The following is a 21,855-nucleotide window of genomic DNA, read 5'->3' as shown; positions in this document are numbered from 1 at the left end:
TGTCTTGCTAATTGCCAGTAATTTCCACCTGTTGTCTATTCCATTTGCACAACAGCATGTGAAATTGATTGTCAATCAGCGTTGCTTCCTAAGTGGACAGTTTGATTTCTCAGAAGTTTGATTTACTTGGAGTTATATTGTGTTCCCTTTATTATTTTGAGCAGTGTATATACTGCAGGTAACTGATTCTTTGTCCCAGATCAGCTGCTCATAATGTTATGGTAGCAGAGTTTGGCCAAAGTAACATCATTAAAAGGTAGCCAGGAAAAAGGCTGTAAATATTAGATGGTGATAGTATTAAGCACTGATGAGGAAAATATCTGTATATTTAAATAAAAATGTGTACACAGTATATGTTAGATAAAAGACAAGAAACACGCAGGAGGTGAAAATCACTGGAAAGTCTCATGGGTGGATGGCTGTAGCTCAGGAGGAAGAGCAAGATACTGAACCCCAAGTTGCTCTCCGATGTGTTCATCAGGGTGTGAATGCTAGACAGAAAGCACTAAGGTGTAGAAGAAGTGCTTGTATGAATGGGTGAATGAGGCATGCTGTATAAAGCCCTTTGAGTGCTCGAGCAGAAAAGTCAGAGAAAATCTGTGTAGAAGTATGAGCTTTTAAATTCACAATAACAATCAGAAATCTGCACCCTTCAAGGGGATCTCCCTAACAGGTAGGAGTGTTAGAGTGGCCGTTTGGAAGAAGTCAGGCTTTGTGGAAACGAGAGGCGAGCTCCTGCCCTCTTTTCAGTCGGCTTCTGTAAGGGCCATGAAGGGCGTCTTTGTGTCAGACGGAGCTGCTGAGAAGTGAAAGAAGGAGGTGATGGGAGAATTGTAATGAGCAGCAGTGAGCTAACAGTTATTGTAACCGACTTTTTCCATACACACAACTATGTGCACCAATACACACCCTGCCCCAGTAAAGAACACATGACAGCACGTGATTGTTAATGAGATGACTCCTAAGCTTATTACTTCTATATTATGGGCTGGCAGAGAGGAGAATGAGTAGGGAAGAATAAAGACATTCCATACTGAATGTACATGCAGCCAGGTTTGATTTCAACAGCTCGAGAACCACAGCTGCCTTTACGCAGCAGGAAAAACAGTTGTACCATAAGCTGACATATGATAAAGGACAGTGACAGCAATCATTAATAATCATTAATGCCCTGAGACGCACGGGCAGCCAAGTGACTTAATGCACAAACTAATTAACTGACACATCTTGATTCAATTGCATTCACAACAAAGAAAAAAATGTTCCTCCTGTTTGCAGGGAGGTTCCTCTATTACCACTCTCACTGCAAAGGACGCTACAGAGAGGAATGGCCATGCAGTGAAGAAGAGAGGAGGGAAGACACTGATGCTTTGGTAAATCGGGACTGTGGCCATAGCGATAGCACATCCCAAGACCACCCGCTATCTCTCTGTCATCACGGTGGTGACAGGAAAGGAGGAGCAGCAGGAGAGGAGCAGGTTAAACAAAAAGGACAGATCGAATTGATTACTCATTATTTTACATTTTAATTCAGTGCATCAGCCCAAAATCTTCCTCACAATGGTTGTCTTGTCAAATTCACCATCCAAAGCTAAACATAAGAGATAAATTTGAACCTTAACATATTAATAAGGAATACTGCATGAGGAAGATATTCTAATTAGTTGATTAATAATTTCAGCTCACGATGTACATAATGTGACATTTAATCTTTAAATTCATATTTACTCATTTTCACTCATACATCACTCATTTTCAGATGTTCTTACTTTTTAAAGTTGTTAAAGTTGCAGAAAAATAGAGTAAATTGTGAAATTTAGGGACGTACAGATACAGAATCAAGTAGCATGACAGCAAAACCCTACAGTGCCTTAAATTTCAGACACCATGCATCATTCAGAGTTCAGATAAATCAATATTTCACATGTTATGCACCCCCTTATAGTTAAGCCTTACTCTAAAACAACAGACTATATTAGTTCCTGTTTCTTAAAGGTACCCCTCTCCAAAAGGCTACTTCCTTCTGATTGGCCAATTTCTGGAAACCTGCCAAGGGGCGGGCACAGCCGCATTCTTTTTGCTAAAGTTTTGGCTCAGTACTGTAAACCTACAAAAAAAAAAAGTAATTTCTCATTCAGGACTGCAAGTGACAATTTCTCACACATCATTCTGACAAACACATCATATAAATTGTCAAATGTATTCTTCTGGGTCACTATTATCAAGAGGAAGCAGTGTTTCCTGTCTCTATAGACAGTATTTGCTTGAAACATCGCCCAGTTACAGCGAGCGCTGAAATGTGACCCATAACAGTCTTAGGATCTGCAGTCCGAGGCTCTGAATCACTAACATGAGACTAAAATCTACAGTGACGTTACATAAATCAACCAAGATGACCTCCGTGAACTGTTGACATTGGGAGAAGTTGACAGTGCTTTTCAAAGCGTCTACTTTTTTTTTTTGGCTCGTTTGCTTTCTACCACAGTTGAATTTGGCCGGCTGTCTCCTGGCTGCTTTGGAGGTCATAAGCAGCAGACGGGGCACTGACACAATGCTTCATTTATGTGCGGCTCCTCTGGAGTTGTGAGATAAATAAGATGAAAAATGCAAAGCACTTCTGCAAAGGCCGATCAGAGAACAGACAGCCAAACTCGCTCGATGTACAAGTCTGCGGGGCCCGAACGACACTGGCTGAAATAATGCTGGAGAAAGGCTGTGAAACTCATCTAATTCTCCTCTGGGATCCAGATGTGCTGCGGTATGTAACTACACAGTGACACATCTGTGCTTCTAAGAAATCCACCAGGGTTGTAGCTGTCTGTGCTACGTTGAATAACAGTGTTCTACTGTATGCAAAATCACCTGCAGTATTTGCATCTTTCAGTGTTAATCTGATCCCACAGCTCATTAGCATACTGTGACAGAGGACAGTGGATTTCTGCCATATGGCCTGACCCCAGCTTGATTTCTAGGCTTCTCATTATAGTGTTAATGTGTGAGCAGTCATTTTACACTGCCTCTGTATTGTGGCATATTTCCCTTATTCCACCTGTAGCACTGTGTTGAAGAGAAGGCTAGTTGGCTGGTTTTCAGATTACCTTAAAGGAATGCCTTTTCAGAATAAGCACAACCATATTCTTTCAAAGAGCAGCAGAGCATCCCCTCTGCTCAATACCTTTGTGCAGGTGTCACCACTTTTTGCTATTTTCCTCCAATCACCAGTCTTCAACAGATCAAATGTGATGTGAGCAGGGATGCTGATAGCGCTCTCCAGCTTACTATTTAGCTTTTGTGGTTTGTAAAAGTAAGCTGCATCAGTCAGTCAATTTTGAAAAGGAAGAAACAATCAACAAACACAACATTTAAAAAGAAACAGGGCTTCTTCTCCTAAATCATACCCTGCTTTATCATTGATTTTACAATAAATGGCCCCAAAGTTTACTAAATAAACAGTATTTTGTATTTAATGTGGGTTAAAACTAGTGATTGGGACCATATACTCATTAGAAAAGTGTTTACTGAGGTCATAAATTAAGTAAGCAGAAGGATAAATTCTCCTCGACTTATAAACAATCTGACTTCTTTTTGCGAGAGGGTAGTCGCCCTCTGCTGGCATTAAACAGAATGCAGGTTTAAGGCACAATGGGTTCATTTTTAGACCCAGGGACTAGTTTTATTTTCACTACAGTCAACACTGATCATTGGCATAATATGGGATTTAAATCCAGCTCTCCCAGGGGAAAGACCTCGGCATAACACACTGCACCACATCTGACTTCCAGAGCTGGCTTTTTCAGTCTTCATACTACTGACCTGATTTGGTCTGAAAAGTTGTGTAACTGGCCAAAGTCTCCTGTCACAGGCTAGAATTTCTAAAGTCTGAAAGCAGAGCCCAGAGCAGGTGCAGGAATTTGGTTCCCTCTCAGACAACTTAAATTACAACACACTGGAAGGTCCTCGTGAATTTCTTTTGTCCACTGACATAAAAAACAGGCCACCTGCCCCACCTTTAAAGCTCTTTTAATTATCTTATAAACCTGCTGTGCAAAAGAGTGCTAAAGTCAGACAGACAAAGTTAGCAATTAGCAGAGCTGTTGGGGACTCAAGAATCAGATATTTCCCTCGAGGCGGACAGTGGTTATATAAAATATGACTAGAATCATAACTTCAAACAATGCCAACAAGGCTCCAGCTGTTTCTGCTACAAGAGTAAAAAGGAAATTCTTACACATGTTACCCATAGGGCTTTTAAAAAGTTGTGTCAGTGTTGTTTACAGGCTCATCACACATTTCCCTCCCACTTCTCATTTTAGCATCAGAAACAAATAATATGCACAATCTTTTAAACCTTTTCTTTAAATACTGAAGATTTAAATAAAGCTGGTTGCATCAAATCGCTCTGTAATGGTATCAGACTTCCTGTTGTGCACCTGGCTGATTGTGTTTGTGATTGTAGCAAGTCAGGAGGAGACAGTCTGCCCTGTGATATCATGAGTCATGCAGGAGGATAAGCTGGAAAGATTTGGGCTCAAAAATTTAAAAAAAAGGATGGAAAGAGATATGAGTCACATAGACAGCTGAACCACAAAGATATGCAAAGATGGAGAGAAGGATGATCTCTTCTTGGGAACCAAACCTGATCTGCTTTAGTTTTTTTTAATGAATCTTTATTTCATCCTTCTGTTTATTTATTGGGCAGCTGCACATAGTTCATGCGTCTTGCACATGAGCACAGAGAAAAAGAAGATGGCAAAGGGTTACATTTTTACCTGCTTTTAGCAGGAAGTGAGTGAAAGAAATTCTCAATGTCACTCAAACACACACTTCCCCACACACAACAGGACATGAGACACACTTTGCTGCAGAATACCCAAGTATCACTTCCTGTTGCAGCTATTGACTGTATAGCTGCATAGTGCGTTACTCTGCAGAGCCAGAGTTTGTCGGTTAATGCATTTTTCAGTCTTTTTATTGCTTTAAGGTAATCTAAAAATAGGCCCGCTAAGGTTAAAAAAAAGAGAGAGAGAAGAGGCTCAGAACATGCTGTTACAGTATTAATCTCAGAGGAAAAACTTGGCCAAAAACTTGGAGGCTCTGGCTGGCGGTTGTGCTGCCTCCCTGCTCTTGTATCTGCAGCTGCCTCTTGTCCCTGGTCTCTGATGGCCAATTAAGAAACACAGACAGGCCTGAACACTGAACACTGGCACATAAAAGGACGTCTGAGCAGGTCTGTAACAGAACAGCTTCACCTTGGGAATACAGAGTACAGTGCGTCAGCCAGCAGCATATTATAGAAGATGATCTGATGTCTGGTAGTGGATGACGGGGCAATGGTTAAGTTTGTGCAAGCTGAAAGTATTACTCAAGTGATTTCCCAACACCATAACTAATTGCACAGGTATCTTTGTTTTGGCATGCTGCAGTGAGCTACACACAGGCATTCGGTAAGTGGGAGTGTTTAACAGGCTGATCAGTGAGGTCTTCTCAGGGTGGAAAGGGATTAAGGTAAGTTAATGCAGCGACATGTCATAACAGGATAATAACCAAACTCACTTATCTGTAGCGTTTAGCCACATTTCCTGGCTTTTTTTTTTTTTTTCTTTGATTTACTCGGGAACCTAATCATGAAATTTTAGGAACATTATAATAGGTGGTCGCACATGACCTCAATACTAAAAGTCACGTAATAATATCTAAAGCATATTGTTGATAGGTTATTAAAGTCCAGCTGCTGGGGAAAACAGGGGATGTGGTTGTATACTCTCAAAAATAACAGTAAGTGCACTTTTCATTGACTCATATCACTGATATGAACATGAATATGGCTTTCGGTTTCACTGGATGTTATAATGAATGTAAAAATGATGTGAATCGCACACTATAGCCTTCACATGGAGACTTTGGAGGGACATATGCAGGAGTCATATTCCTCCTGTCGTTGTTTCAGGCCTGGCAGAAAGCCATTCTGGAGGTCTGCCCAGCACAGATTGACTTATGTAGGTATGGTAATGGGAAAGGTGCCAGGACCATCCATGGAACCACCAACTACTAATATTCAAATACATAACAGCAGTTTTAAGAATGAAAATGAAGACTACAGGAGGATCCCTGCCTGTATAATAATGAGCACCCTGCTTATTATAAAGCCAAGGTTATGCCTTTTTTTTTTTTTTGCTTAGCAATCATGATAGGCAGATATGGTCATGCAGAAGCAGCAGGTTTTACTGCAGGCAGAAATTCTGCAGATCCACCAACTTACACTAAAAGAGAAATCTCTGAAAGCCTGTCCTTCATGCCTCTGTTCAAATTTAATAACAGAGAAAAAAAAAACCCTCATTAAGACTCTCGTCTAATAGTGCCGAATTATTCAACACTGAAAGCCTGCCTCCAATCCCATCCTATATAAGAGCTTGCCCTCTCTAATGCCCTTGGATTTAATAACACAATGTGATTCCTGTTCCAAAGCCTGCACCCCAAGTTCAACGCCACACAACAGTTCCTTATGGGTCCATGCAGAAGAAAGCGGGCACTGCGGAGGGGCAGGGACGGGGAGGTTTCTACTTTCCTTTTCTCCAGGAATGCTCACTTGTCAGCACAGTGCGGCGGTGAGCTGAAAGAGCGTCCCCCATCCAGCCATTCATCCGACACACAAAGGCAATTTCACAGGATGACAAGCTTTCGCTCTGCTGTTCTTCCTCACTGCTCCTCATCCTCTCCCTGTTCATTCCTCTCCCGCTAAAACACACTTTTTTCACACACACACACACACACACACACACACACACACACACACACACACACACACACACACACACACACACACACACACTCCCAGTCGCAGTCATTAGCATGTTAATGGACATCCAGTCAAACATGAACGCAAACCAGTGGGAAACTTGTTGTTAGAAAACAAGTAGAGAAAGTAAAAAAGAAGCCATGGGAATGTCAGGATACTGCTCTGTCTTCTGGCTGACTGTCTGTGAGGGTGGTTAATTTGTCTGGAGCTAAACCACTCGGAAGCACTGCTCAACCAAAGGGCCCTTCATCCATCAGGCTGATGAATACAAGAGAACCCTGAAGAAAATGGAGCCGCTCTGTCTGCTACATCAGAGGTGTTTTCTTCTTGTGTGCTTTTTATAAAAAAAAAAAAAAAGATTTAAAACTGTAAAATATACAGGAAAATGTTATTTTTCCACAAGGACAGCCTCCGACATTAGTGGTCTCCTCTGGTTATAGGGACTCTCTCACCAATTAAATAGAAACGCTGCCCTCCCTGTTTGATATGATGAGGATCAATCATAGTTCTGTGTGTGGGACCTGAAAATAACTCAGCAGATGACGAGGTTACTAAAATAAAAAAGCAATGCTAGTTAGTGCCAGGGTAGTTATTTTTCTTTTCTCATTCTTATTTTTAAGAATGGAATACAAACTTGACAGCACAAAGCATTTTCACACGTGGTTAAGTATGGTTGTAAAGAAGCTGGAAAAAATTCTTTCTTCAAAAGGGTGCAAAAGGAAAAAGAACTTCCCGGTTTTCCAGCTACCACTAACAAAGGAAATACAGGCCAGCCTAACCAGCCTGGACTCTCCACAGTAGATTCAAAACCATGTGTACAACTAAAATTTTTTAAGGTTTAAAACAATATGAATGTCAGTCTATTTCACTGGCAGTTGTTTTACATTTAATTCCTGTCAAAAAGACTCAATATTGTCTTATAAGCTGCACATTTGGGCGCTACTTGCACATTAAACAAGTTCAGCGGGCTGCCAAAGAGCTCATCACCACTCAGAGGTGCCGTTGCATAAGAGCATCAGTGGTGGAAACATGTATTTATGATGACACCCTGCTTGCCCTTAGCATTCAGGTTATAAATAGCTGTGTGCTTTTGGGTGGCCCTGCAGAGCAGATGTCTGAGAGCTCATGTAGTGCTGATGAATCATTAGTGCAATTCAGTGCATGTCAATAAAAATAAAACTAGTGTAGACATCATCCGCTGTTTACTGCCACAGGCAAGCTCCTGTGTGATGAGGGCACCTAAATAACACACTGCATATTCAGTGGGTTACTGACTCACTCCAAACACTTTGCCCTGCTGGCTGCTGGCTTTTATTCTGCTTGGTGTTTCATGGTTATCTGTCATCTATATAAGGTTGATGGCAAGTTATTAAAATAATGCCTAAACTGTAGAATTTGATGCCGACACTGCAATCTAAAATGTCACGGCTGCTAACAGGTCCTGGGACAGATCACCCATTATGGCAGCTTTCAGTTCACAGTGAGCTTTGAGAGTTCAGACAGTCAGTGAAGATGTTGTCAAACAGTTATTTGGTTTACACACCAAGTATGATGAAGTTGGACATTATTCATTTTAGCATTTTGGTCTCTTTTGTTAAAAGGAGGTCAGTGGGAAGACTGGACCAAAACAGAAAGGCTGACTGCTGTAAAACCTAAACAGTGAACTGAAAGATACTAAAATGTCCCACAGAGCTAAGAGGAACTGGGGGGTTTTGTGGGATTTTCATTGTACACAACATCTTTCACATTACACACAGTCATTACACCCATTGTTCAAATAAAAATACATATTAGGGAGATGAGCAATTGCCAAAACTGCCCATCTACCGAGCTTTACAAGCTATTCTTAGCAGGTACAGTCTGGTCCAGCAGGTATCTGGATGTGCAGCTTAGTACACATTGAGTGAACGCAGGTTCACGTTTGATACACTTTAAAAAGGACTGAGGAAGCTTTTCAGCAGGTGCTTTGATGTCTCTAAGTAGGACTATATAACCATTCAGAGACCTCTCCTGCCCTGTGGATGAGACCACTCATCTTTCATTAAACGACTTAAGTGATCATCCAGTCCAGCATTTATTTGCAGGGACTTCTCTCTAAAGGGACAAGTTGACACTATTCCATGAACACCATCAGATCCCCTCACTGCTGGTCAAAGGTTCAAAAATGTTCTGTGAATATGTCATCATTAACATCATCAAACTGGTTATGAGTAATGACTGATGCAGAGAACACACCCCGATGTTTCGTGTGTTATAAGTTATAACTGCAGTGTGCCAGGCTGATTGACCTTTTCAACTTCCTTGTGATGCACGCTGCATTTTTTCTCAGAATTACAACAGACATTTTAGAATTTCACAATGACATAAGTCATGAAACAAAAGGGATTTTACACAAGCGTCATGAGAGGCCAGTAGTAGCTATATAGAGGCACAGTGTGCTGTGCTTCTGTGTCTGTTGCTCATCACTGTTAATGCACTGCAGAGCTGAGCTGTACGGCTGTACTTCCTTCGCCTATCGTCAAAATAAAACTGCACAGAGGGACAGAAAGTGCACCTGAAACTCACGCTCATCTTACATTTAAGTTCAACTCTCAGATTCCCTTTCAACCATCCAGCCTCCTGCCCCCACAAGAACATTTACTAGAATAAGAGCACAATCTGGGCAAAGTGATTCAAGATCAACTTGTTAAGACTGTGAAATTAAGTGAATAATAGTTAAAGCCTTGAACAAAAATGTCAATAGTTTGTACTGTTAAAATATTGAAATATTTTGGACCCAAAGTCACAAATAAACCTATGGTCTCTTAAGGGGGGGGGCAATACGCTCATTTCCAGCTCTATATTTTTATCTTTGCGCTCTACTAAAGTAGCTTTGCATGACACACATTTCAGACTAATCCTATTTATCTTACACTGTGCCTTTGTGCGGCCCCTCGAATCACTCTCTTTCTGAGGCAAGCCATTTTTGGCTCCTCTCCCTTTAAGCAATTTTTCTTCTGATTTGCTGCCCCTTGTAGACAGAGAGACCGCACAGCAGAGCAGAGATGACCATATTCAATTCAATTCAATTCAATTTTATTTATATAGCGCCAAATCACAAAAATCTGTCGCCTCAAGGCGCTTTGTATTGTGGGTAAAGACCCTACAATAATACAGAGAAAACCCAACAGTCAAAACAACCCCCTATGAGCAGCACTTGGCGACAGTGGGAAGGAAAAACTCCCTTTTAACAGGAAGAAACCTCCAGCAGAACCAGGCTCAGGGAGGGGCAGTCATCTGCCACGACCGGTTGGGCTGAGGGGAGAGAAAGACATGCTGTGGAAGAGAGCCAGAGATTAATATCAATTAATGATTAAATGCAGAGTGGAGTATAAACAAAGTAAATAAGGTGAATGAGAAACAGTGCATTATGTGAACCCCCCAGCAGACTAGGCCTATAGCAGCATAACTAAGGGATGGTTCAGGGTCACCTGATCCAGCCCTAACTATAAGCTTTATCATAAAGGAAAGTTTTAAGCCTAATCTTAAAAATAGAGAGGGTGTCTGTTTCCCGAATCCAAGCTGGAAGCTGGTTCCACAGAAGAGGCGCCTGAAAGCTGAAGGCTCTGCCTCCCATTCTACTCTTAAGTATCCTAGGAACCACAAGTAAGCCAGCAGTCTGAGAGCGAAGTGCTCTGTTGGGGTGATATGGTACTATGAGGTCTTTAAGATAAGATGGGGCCTGATTATTCAAGACCTTGTATGTGAGGAGAAGAATTTTAAATGAAGAGCCAATGAAGAGAAGCCAATATGGGAGAAATCTGCTCTCTCTTTCTAGTCCCTGTCAGTACTCTAGCTGCAGCATTTTGGATCAGCTGAAGGCTTTTCAGGGAGCTTTTAGGACAGCCTGATAATAATGAATTACAATAGTCCAGCCTAGAAGTAATAAATGCATGAATGAGCTTTTCAGCATCACTCTGAGAAAGGATGTTTCTAATTTTAGAAATATTGCGCAAATGCAAAAAAGCGGTCCTACATATTTGTTTAATATGTGCATTGAAGGACATATCCTGGTCAAAAATGACTCCAAGATTTCTCACAGTGTTACTGGAGGCCAAAGTAATGCCATCCAGAGTAAGTATCTGGTTAGACACCATGTTTCTAAGATTTGTGGGGCCGAGAACAAGAATTTCAGTTTGATCTGAATTTAGGAGCAGGAAATTAGAGGTCATCCAGGCCTTAATGTCTTTAAGACATTCCTGCAGTTTAACTAATTGATGTGTGTCATCTGGCTTCATTGATAGGTAAAGCTGAGTATCATCTGCATAACAATAAAAATTGATGCAGTGCTTTCTAATAATACTGCCTAAGGGAAGCATGTATAATGTAAATAAAATTGGTCCTAGCACAGAACCCTGTGGAACTCCATAATTAACCTTAGTGTGTGAAGAAGACTCCCCATTTACATGAACAAATTGGAGTCTATGAGATAAATATGATTCAAACCACTGCAGTGCAGTACCTTTAATACCTATAGCAAGCTCTAATCTCTGTAATAAAATGTTATGGTCAACAGTATCAAAGCTGCACTGAGGTCCAACAGGACAAGAACAGAGATGAGTCCACTGTCAGAGGCTGTAAGAAGATCATTTGTAACCTTCACTAATGCTGTTTCTGCACTGATGAATTCTGAAACCTGACTGAAACTCTTCAAATAAACCGTTCCTCTGCAGATGATCAGTTAGCTGTTTTACAACTACTCTTTCAAGAATCTTTGAGAGAAAAGGAAGGTTGGAGATTGGCCTATAATTAGCTAAGGCAGCTGGGTCAAGTGATGGCTTTTTAAGTAGAGGTTTAATTACAGCCACCTTGAAGGTCTGTGGTACATAGCCAACTAATAAAGACAGATTGATCATTTTTAAGATTGAAGCATCAATAATTGGAAAGACTTCTTTGAACAGTCTAGTAGGAATGGGATCTAACAAACATGTTGCTGGTTTGGAGGAAGTAACTATTGAAGTTAACTCTGAAAGACCAACTGGAGCAAAAGAGTCTAAACAAATACCAGTAGTGCTGAAAGCAGCCGAACATGAAGAATAATCTTTGAGATGGTTATGAATAAGTTTTTCTCTAATATCTAAAATTTTATTTGTAAAGAAATCCATGAAGTCACTACTAGTTAACGTGAAAGGAATACTCGGCTCTACAGAGCTCTGACTCTTTGTCAGCCTGGCTACAGTGCTGAAAAGAAACCTGGGGTTGTTCTTATTTTCTTCAATTAATGATGAATAGTAAGATGTCCTAGCTTTACGGAGGGCTTTTTTATAGAGCAACAAACTCTTTTTCCAGGCTAAATGAGCATCTTCTAATTTAGTGAGACGCCATTCCCTCTCCAGCTTTCGGGTTATCTGCTTTAAGCTGTGCGTTTGTGAATTATACCACGGAGTCAGGCACTTCTGATTTGAAGCTTTCCTTTTCAGAGGAGCCACAGTATCCAAAGTCATACGCAGTGAGGATGTAAAACTATTGACGAGATAATCGACCTCACTGGGAGCAGAGTTTAGGTAGCTGCTCTGCACTGTGTTGGCACATGGCACTGAAGAGCATAACAATGAAGGAATTAGATCCTTAAACTTAGTTACAGCACTTTCAGAAAGACTTCTACTGTAATTAAACTTATTCCCCACTGCTGTGTAATCCATTAAAGTAAATGTAAATGTTACTAAGAAATGATCAGACAGGAGGGGGCTTTCAGGGAATACTGTTAAGTCTTCAGTTTCTATGCCATATGTTAGGACAAGATCCAGAGTATGATTAAAGTGGTGGGTGGGCTCCTTTACATTTTGAGAGAAGCCAATTGAATCTAACAATAGATTAAATGCAGTGTTGAGGCTGTCATTCTCAGCATCTACATGGATGTTAAAATCACCCACTATAATTATTTTATCTGAACTGAGCACTAAATCAGATAAAAAGTCTGAGAAATCAGACAGAAACTCTGAGTAGGGACCAGGTGGACGATAGATAATAACAAATAAAACAGGTTTTTGATTTTCCCAATTAGGATGGACAAGACTAAGAGTCAGGCTTTCAAAAGAATTCAAACTTTGTCTGGGTCTTTGATTAATTAATAAGCTGGAATTGAAGATTGCAGCTAATCCTCCTCCTCGACCTGTGCTTCGAGCATTCTGACAGTTACTGTGACTCGGGGGTGTTGATTCATTTAAACTAACATATTCATCCTGCTGTAACCAGGTTTCTGTAAGGCAGAATAAATCAATACTTTGATCAATTATTAAATCATTTACTAATAGGGACTTGGAAGAGAGAGACCTAATGTTTAACAATCCACATTTAATTGTTTTATTTTTTGGTGCAGTTGATGAAGCTGTATTATTTATTGTTTTTGAATTTTTATGCTTAAATAGTTTTTTGCTGATTTTAGCTTTGGTTTTTGGTGGTCTGGGAGCAGGCACCGACTCTATGGGGATGGGGTTTTGGGGGGATGGCAGGAGGAGAGAAGCTGCAGAGAGGCGTGTAAGACTGCAGCTCTGCTTCCTGGTCTCAACCCTGGGTAGTCAGTTTTTAGGAGGGTTAATAAATTTGGCCAGATTTCTAGAAATGAGAGCTGCTCCATCCAAAGTGGGATGGATGCCGTCTCTCCTAACAAGACCAGGTTTTCCCCAGAAACTTTGCCAATTATCTATGAAGCCCACGTCATTTTTTGGACACCACTCAGACAGCCAGCGATTCAAGGAGAACATGCGGCTAAACATGTCGCTCCTGGTCTGATTGGGGAGGGGCCCAGAGAAAACTACAGAGTCCGACATCGTTTTTGCAAAGTTACACACCGAGTCAATATTAATTTTAGTGACCTCCGATTGGCGTAACCGGGTGTCATTACTGCCGACGTGAATAACGATCTTACCAAATCTACGATTAGCCTTAGCCAGCAGTTTCAAATTACAATGAATGTCGCCTGCTCTGGCCCCTGGAAGACATTTGACTATGGTCGCCGGTGTCTCTAGCTTCACGTTTCTCAAAACAGAGTCGCCAATAACCAGAGTTTGTTCCTCGGCGGGTGTGTCGCCGAGTGGAGAAAAACGGTTAGAGACGTGAACAGGTTGGTGGTGTACCCGGGGCTTCTGCTTAGGACTACGCTTCCTCCTCACCGTCACCCAGCTGGCCTGTTTTCCCTGCTGCTCGGGATCTGCTGGGGGGGAGCTAACGGCGGCTAAGCTACCATGGTCCGCACCCGCACCAGGGGCCTGTCTAGATGCAGGATTTTCCAGGGTGCGGAGCCGAGTCTCCAGTTCAGAAAGCCTGGCCTCCAGAGCTACAAACAGACTACATTTATTACAAGTACCGTTACTGCTAAAGGAGGCCGAGGAGTAACTAAACATGTGACACCCAGAGCAGGAAAGTGCAGGAGAGACAGGAGAAGAAGCCATGCTGGTAGTGAGTCGGCTAAGGGCTAAGCTACTAGCTGAGCTAAGCTAGCGAATTTCTAAAAACAAATAAAGTGAGTAATGTGAATACAGGTGATTCAGCAAAGAGTATGCTATTTAAAGTAGGTGAAGATTACACTAAAATATGTTATTATCCAGATAAATCGAGTTATACAGATATAACAGCTAACAGACAGCAAAACACTGTGCTCCGAAACAGGAACAGGAAGTGATACAATACCGCAGTATTAGGGATATCCACTCTCACTGACATCACACAGATCCAAAAGTAGAAAAAAGGGCCAGGAATGGCGTGTTTAGAGCAGCCTAAAGCCTGAGCTTTGTGCTCAGAGGCATTACTTGTACATATGATGACCTTTCTATTTGAAACCTTGGCTATGTTTGAATATAACGGTACACCATTGTAACACTATGTGACAGAAAATAAAGGAAACCGTAATAGCTCCCTTTAATAGAACTTTAAGGAGCATGAGACTATAGTCCAACTCCCAGACAGTTTTTCTGTTCATATGGGGACACTGGAGAACCTTTTCACAGCCTTCTGAATGATGCCAAAAACAGGACTGGACACTTACAGGATGTCAAACGGGTACCAGCCTTCTTCTTTTACATGCTCTCCTTTTCTTGCATTACTGTGTATTTTCACAAGCCTTGAACCCATGAGGAAATTGAAGAACAGAAATGATTCTACTGCAACATAATATGAGAAACATAAAACCTGCAGGACTAAATGTATCTTATATACGTCTCAGCAACCTCACAATTTTTACACAATACATTTTTGTCAACAAATGAAAGCAGTGTCTTTGAAGGCAAACACAGAAAAAGTAGGAGCAGAGTATCGTTACTATCCTCCAGCTCGCAGCAAAGGCCTGCATGGCATCAGGTGCCTCAGGAATGCCACATTAATAAGAAAGAGAAAGGAGGGGAAGCACTGCAAAAGAAATCCATATGGAAGCAGAGAAGCTGCTCAACAAGACCGACTGGTTCACTGTAATGTAGACCAATGATGATGATCTACTCAAGTAAAACCTGAAGAACATGTGTAAATGTGCTTTTTACTTGTACCAGTGTTTAAAATCCCTGTGGTTAACATTAGTGCTTAATGCTGTACTGATCATTCACACAGGGGTTAAGGAAAGACACACAATACAGAGAAGGGTGGTGGAATGATGTAACTCTACATTATTAATGATCAGACCAGCATTTCACTGAGGAAACAAATAAACAACTAGAAGTACTCAACTCAAATCTGAAGGTTTTTTTTTTTAAATAATTCTAAATAAACTTAAAATATCAGAGTGGCTTGTTTTCAATTTTATGTAGCATAATACCCTAATATCAAATGATAAATTGTAACAATTTGTCACTCCAAATATCCCACTCTCATTGACCACAAGGACACAAATAAAAGATTTGTGGGTGTTTTACATCTAATTTTGCATGTTGGCTCATTGGTATTTAACTGAACATTAACCGATTAAGTGAAAAAGCTGCTCACAAAGTACAAACAGCAGTATTAACCTCACAGTAGACAGTGTGTTCATCCAAAGCCTGCATGCGTGCCATAAAAAAACTCAAATGAAGACGGGAGAAAAACACATAAGAAACTAGTGAATGTGGCCAAAAGCAAAGTTGGCATTCTTCTGCTGGAGAAGTCCCGTCACATTTATCACGTGAGTTCATAAGCAATAAGCAAGCCACAGGCAGATTACTATCAGCTTGCACACCCTGACAGAAGAGGAAGTTAGTGCTTCAGTCTCACACAGCTCTGGTTATCCACTCACTGACCTTCACAGAGCTGTCATGCAGACACAGTGATGCAAGAAGAGTTTGGATGATGTCTGGGGATGAAATTTCAGTGACATAGCTGATATAGCGATTCACAGGAATTTTATTTTGCAACTTTACCACCATGTCTGCTCTCTATAAGCTTTGCCACTGTTTTCTACAAGCATCTACTTCAAGTCTCGTCATGGGCCAAATGTGTACATTTGTAATAAATGTTAAATACTACTCATTGTCTGTGTGTGTGTGTGTGTGTGTGTGTGTGTGTGTGTGTGTGTGTGTGTGTGTGTGTGTGTGTGTGTGTGTGCATGAGGTGGCTCGAATGCATGCCGCTATCTGAAGCAGCAATCTCACTATCTTGATCTCCGCTTTCTATTTCTGTTTCTTTGCTTGTGCGACAACTAGAGCCAATCCTTTAAAACTGCTCTTTTAATACAAAACTTCCACCAACACACTGCAGTTCAGCTCTCATCTGAAACATTTTAAAGTTTCACTTTCGCCTGCTGCTTACTTTTGTTTTCACTGGCAAATGACTGCGGTTAGGTAAAAAAAAAAAAAAACACTACTTCAAATGTTAGCACGTGTTAGAAAAATGCATGTTCTCAGCTCCCAGGCCAGCTCTGCACCATCTGAAGGTGAACACGCTAGCATGTATATTAACACAGCTGCTAGAGGTCACTTGGCTGATAATTAAAGGTCCCACACTTCCACATTTTCTCAGAAAGGACGGTCTTGGCAATATTAGCATGATAAAATTCAGAAGTTCTCAAACAGCTGCTAGCATACATAAAAAGGTAAGCAACAGATGCAATTAGTTATTCATGCTGACACTGGCACTCAAGACAGATGCCTTTGTCGTTTAATGGGGTGTAACGAGTACCGGAAGGACCCGAAGTGTCTGATAAGAACATCGGAGTTTTCCAACTAAAGCTGGTTCAACAAAGTCTTTAAGGGTCCTGAAAGGCTGGAGTGGGTGGAAATGTTAGCAATATGCACATTGTTATTGTCAATTAATGCCTCATAAATAAAATGTAATTGAAAGGTATTGAAATACCAGGCCTGTTTTTTTTTCCCCACTTTTCTTGACACATTAGCATGCAGCCAGTGATAGTTTCTGATTATTGTGACAATAAATACACTAAGAATCGTGTGTGTGCATGTGTGCGTGTGTTCACTGCATTACAACAAAAATATTTAAAATTTTACAAATTTGAATTTCTAACTTTTCAGTTAAAGCTGCTTGAGTTACATTTTCATGGCTGTTCTGTATCTTGAAATAAAAGGTCCTATTTAAAGTGCACCAACTGAAAGGTGCCAGCTTGGACTCCAAACAAAGCACATTTTAAGAACAATTATTGACTGATTTAAAAAATAATAAATAAATAACAGGTTTATCTAGAAGTAAAATAGGCAATAGCGACAGCAATAAAAACGTATGTGCCTGTCAACCAGTAAAGGAACCTAAAACATTGCACAGCGTCATATTCTGATTTGGTATAATTAACAAGCCTGAGTTCAACAGAATGTGTAAACCCTGATTTATGTTTGTCCAGCAGAATGCAAACAGGATCGGACCCAGGTCAGAGTAAGAGAGGTGCGTGGGAAGGAACAGGCGGTGCTCACACAGTGAAGCTATGAGGAAACAGAGGAGGAAGGGCTGATGTGGTTGGCATGCAGGCTCAGTCAGGTTCACTGGGACAGCATCACCTTTATACAGATTTTAGATTTAGACTTCAAAACACTGTTACACTCTTCAGAGAAGAGAGACTTTTTTTCCTTAAGTGAGCTGTCATGTACATGTGCCAGTGTGGCCTGCGATTTAGGGCATGCATGTTGAGTACATACTGAGAAGAGTGCAGTCGTGGCACGAGCAAACAGCTGCTGTACATCAGCCCCTTCCCTTTTGTTAGCTCACGTTACAAAATGAAGTGAAGCCGGTGAGCAAACAAGGCAGCGGTGTGGGAATGGATGGAACCACAGAGGCCTTTCAGTATCTTCACACTGAGGCTTAACTAGTACACTAAGTAGGACGACTTCGACTGCTTATGTAGACTAATTTAGCCAGGTTAAACAGCACGTCTAACCTGGCACGCTGCTTATGAGGAAACATTTCTAACAATGAAAAGCATCACGTGTTCCCTGTCAAAACGTCTGGTGACACAGCATGACCTTCAGCTACAGTCAAGAGGAGAAGGCCCGCTCCACGGCAGTTCTCCTGCACCTCACACCCACATGCTTACACCTAACAGACATATAGACACAATATTAAATGGAGACCTGGCACTTTGGCCTGAGCCATTAATTAAGTTGTAATGCACGCGTAGCACAAGAATAACATGTTGGGAATTAAGCATGTCATTCAAATGAAAGGGGTTTCGGTTAACTATGGTTGGTGGCTAGTGAGTGGCAAGACTTGCTTTTGGAAGGATTTTGGCACAGCCCCTCCTATAGGTCAGGGTAACTATGACCCAGGAGCAGGACAACCAATGTGAAGGTGACAGACGTGTGGAGCATTACTCCCTCCACCCTTTAATCATTTGACTGCGAGTTACTGTCGCACAACACTATAAGGTGAGACAAGTGGGATGGAGTAGGCCGAGTGCGTGAACTGAAAGTGGCAGTTACTGATAAAGGTCATGATTTTTCATGCGTATCTTTTACTCACAATTTGCTGGTTTTTAACACTTGAGAACAAACCGAGAACCCACTCAGGTGGTTCTGCTGCAATGCAAACAGCCCCCACAGGTCCATTAAGTAGCTTCTAGGAGCTTTTGATCATCATATCATGTAACCTGCATGGCGAGTGCCAAGTTGTCATGGAAGTGTAAATGTAAACGCTTAGGCCGACTTGACTCTTAGGCGTCGACTAAAGCATTTATTGATTCAATTAATTACTGGGTGTTGCTGGAGTTTTAACCCATTTAACCAAGGTGGCGATCACATTCTTAAACTCTAATTATCACTTATTTCCTTAGATGACATCCCTAACAATGCAAATATTTCATGATTTTATTTAAGTGTAATATTTACATTGTCCCTTTGGCTGAGGAGTTATGGCGTGGACCCTGAACTGCAACAGGTCCGGTTCTACTCCTTCTCTCCTTCCTGCCATTATTATAGCGATGACTGAAAAGTGCAACAAACACAACAGTAAGCGGGATGAGGACTGAGCACCAGTGTTTAATTGGTTCTGCTACCAGTCGGACTGGTCAGCGCTCAAGTATTGATGAAATGAGTGTGAAGCGCATGGCTGACAGAGCAGAGCATTCAAAAGCACTGACTCACTTTAATGAAAACGCAACACACCGAAGCACTTTTTAAATAAGCAGTGCAGCAAGTTTTACTAGTAAAGCTGCACCATCAGAGCAGCCTCCCGGCTCTGATGCAGGAGGGATCTGCTAAACGAGTTACGCAACTGTTTCCACCTCAAGTCAAAGCAGCATTAAAGTTAATGCAATGTTTACTGTTATTAACACTTCTTTAAATGAGTTATCGTTGCGGACGGAGGTTTTAAATTAGCCTAGTTTGAAGTTAGAGTGAGTCTCTCTGACAGCCACAGATAATTAATTTTGTATTAATCACGGTTAATATGGATGATATTTACAACTGTAGGGAAATTACTACAGCCAGTGGCAGGTGAGGTAAGCATACTGTCAAAGCGCCTTGGAGTGAGAACTCTGGATTTTTTAGGTAAAATGTCAGAACGATCCCAAAAAATCCTGGGTTTCACCATTTTAATTTTAAAGAACCTTATTCATCTTATCATTGTGAGCTATCTTTAAGAGTGTTAATCCTACAAAAGAATAAAACTGAAGATGTTATCTTTTTATCTTGTTACAATCCCACACATACTTCCATTTCCTACAGTTATGTAGCCAACTTGGAATATGTTTTCCCAGATACAACCTCATTCTTCCCTGGATGTTTTTGTGCCTTTGAACCCATTTGTTTTCAGACCTGACCTATTAAAGCTCACTGCCAGCTGAGCTCTGCTGCCAAACAGTGGGGTAAACTGTGTGGTAAAGTGTGTAACTGAGGGCCTGTGTGAAGTAGAGCTCAGCAGTTCTTGCCACCATTCTTTCAAAGCAGCCCCACTGCTCCTGGTTTTGATCTCCAAAATAAGCTGCACTGCTCCACATTGAAACTAGAACAACCTGTGTGTGTGTGTGTGTGTGTGTGTGTGTGTGTGTGTGTGTGTGTGTGTGTGTGTGTGTGTGTGTGTGTGTGTGTGTCTTGTCCTGCATTCAGGCCTCTTCTCTGGGGGTTTTCTGCTTTTGTGTGTGTGACAGTTTCACTAATATGGGTTAAGTCTGCTGTTTGACCAAAGACTTTGTCTCACAGGGAGTCCTCGTATACTCAGATTTAACCTGCATGTTTTATGCGGCAAATGCAGAACATGTTTGAGTACTATAACATCCTGTCTCAGCCATGTCAGAGAAGCTTGCAGCTCTGCGTTCACAGAGTTTACAAAGGGGGGGAACAGAGTTTTGCTCAGGAGCACAGCAGCTGCAAAGCTCCATGTTATGGACACAGTCATCCAAGAGGGCACCTTCACTGCTGTCTGCTGATGAGATAAAGCTCTGGGCATCAATCATAAACAACTACACCTGCTACCTACGCTCCCACCGCTAGGTCTCATCCACTACAGGACTACAAACATAATAATGTGGCATGCGGCATTATCAGTTGCCCGGTGGTGTCTATCGGTATAGGGCCGCAACATCCATCTTGCCCCGCAGCAGCAGCAGCAGCAGGACTCACCCAGTGTTTTGACTGCGATCTGCCTCGTCAGAGGCGGCGGCAGGTTGATGCAGACCAGATCTACATCCTGATGCAGCAGCACGTCGTCGATCCTGTTGGTGTAAAACGGCACGTTCATCTCCTTGGCCAGCTCCTCCGCCTCCTCCTGCGTCCGGCCCCACAGCGCTTTGACGGCGAAGCCCTCGTTCTTGAGCAGCGGGATGATCACCCGGGCGGTGAGGCTGGTGCCAAACACGCCGACTCCAGGAAGCATAGCTCCGGATTATTTGTCCGATTTGGTTCTCTCTGGTTTTAGTTTGTCTTCACAGCTTCGGATAAAACCAGAGCTGCAGCGGCTGCCGTGACAGCAGCGGCGGCAGAGAAGCAGCGGCTGGGACCGTCAGGTTGGCCATCCACCTGCAGTCAAACAACCTCTGTGCTGCATTTTCCCGTTGCCCTTCCTCTGCGATCGGACATGTACTGTTATTACCCACCGTAAAATAATCCGAAAACAGATGGAAATCCGACGCAGGTTTCCACGCTTTTACAAAGAACTATATAAATGCACCATTCCGGTCTTTACCTCGTCCACGTCTGACTGCGATCAGCGAACTGACTGCGCCAAGCGGTGAAGGGCATGTCTCCTCCTCCCCCAGCAGGACCCTCCCTTAATGTAGCGCGGGCTAGAATAAATGTGAGCCGGGAAAACGCTCGGTCCGACGGCAGGCTGCCAGAAACACTGCCGTCACCTTCTGCCCGCTCCCCGGAGGATCCCGCAGCAGTGACAGCTACAGGGCGCTGAGGGCTGTTATTGATGGTGCGGCTCAGCGGACCTGCGCTGATCAGCCACACACCGCGACAGGAAGCGCTACTACAGCAGTATTTCAAAATAAAAGCTTTACCGGGGCCGGCATGTATTATTTCTTGCCAGTGTATGAGTTATTTTAATATTGCTGATTAATGCATTTTTGTTCCCCATAATATTCAGTTCGATTCAGTTTTATTTATATAGCGCCAAATCACAACAAACACTGGTCTCAAGGCGCTTTATATTGTACAGTAAAGCACATACAGTAATTACAA

General features: G+C 42.0%; 1 protein-coding gene across 1 annotated transcript in view; it reads right to left on the bottom strand.

Annotated features, from left to right (window-relative positions):
• gfod1 (glucose-fructose oxidoreductase domain containing 1) overlaps positions 1-21,590 on the bottom strand; it is a 33,184-nt gene extending 11,594 nt beyond the window's left edge. Inside the window, exon 1 of the mRNA XM_030756765.1 lies at positions 20,794-21,590. Coding sequence (XP_030612625.1) covers positions 20,794-21,046 — 253 coding nt within the window. The 5' untranslated portion in view covers positions 21,047-21,590. The remainder of the gene's footprint in view (positions 1-20,793) is intronic.
• Between the last annotated feature and the right edge of the window lie 265 nt (positions 21,591-21,855).

Source organism: Archocentrus centrarchus, chromosome 20, assembly GCF_007364275.1.
Source record: "Archocentrus centrarchus isolate MPI-CPG fArcCen1 chromosome 20, fArcCen1, whole genome shotgun sequence".
Classification (NCBI taxonomy): Eukaryota; Metazoa; Chordata; class Actinopteri; order Cichliformes; family Cichlidae; genus Archocentrus; species Archocentrus centrarchus.
The sequence above is the reverse complement of the archived record's forward strand: the minus strand, read 5'-3'. Positions and strand labels throughout refer to the sequence as shown.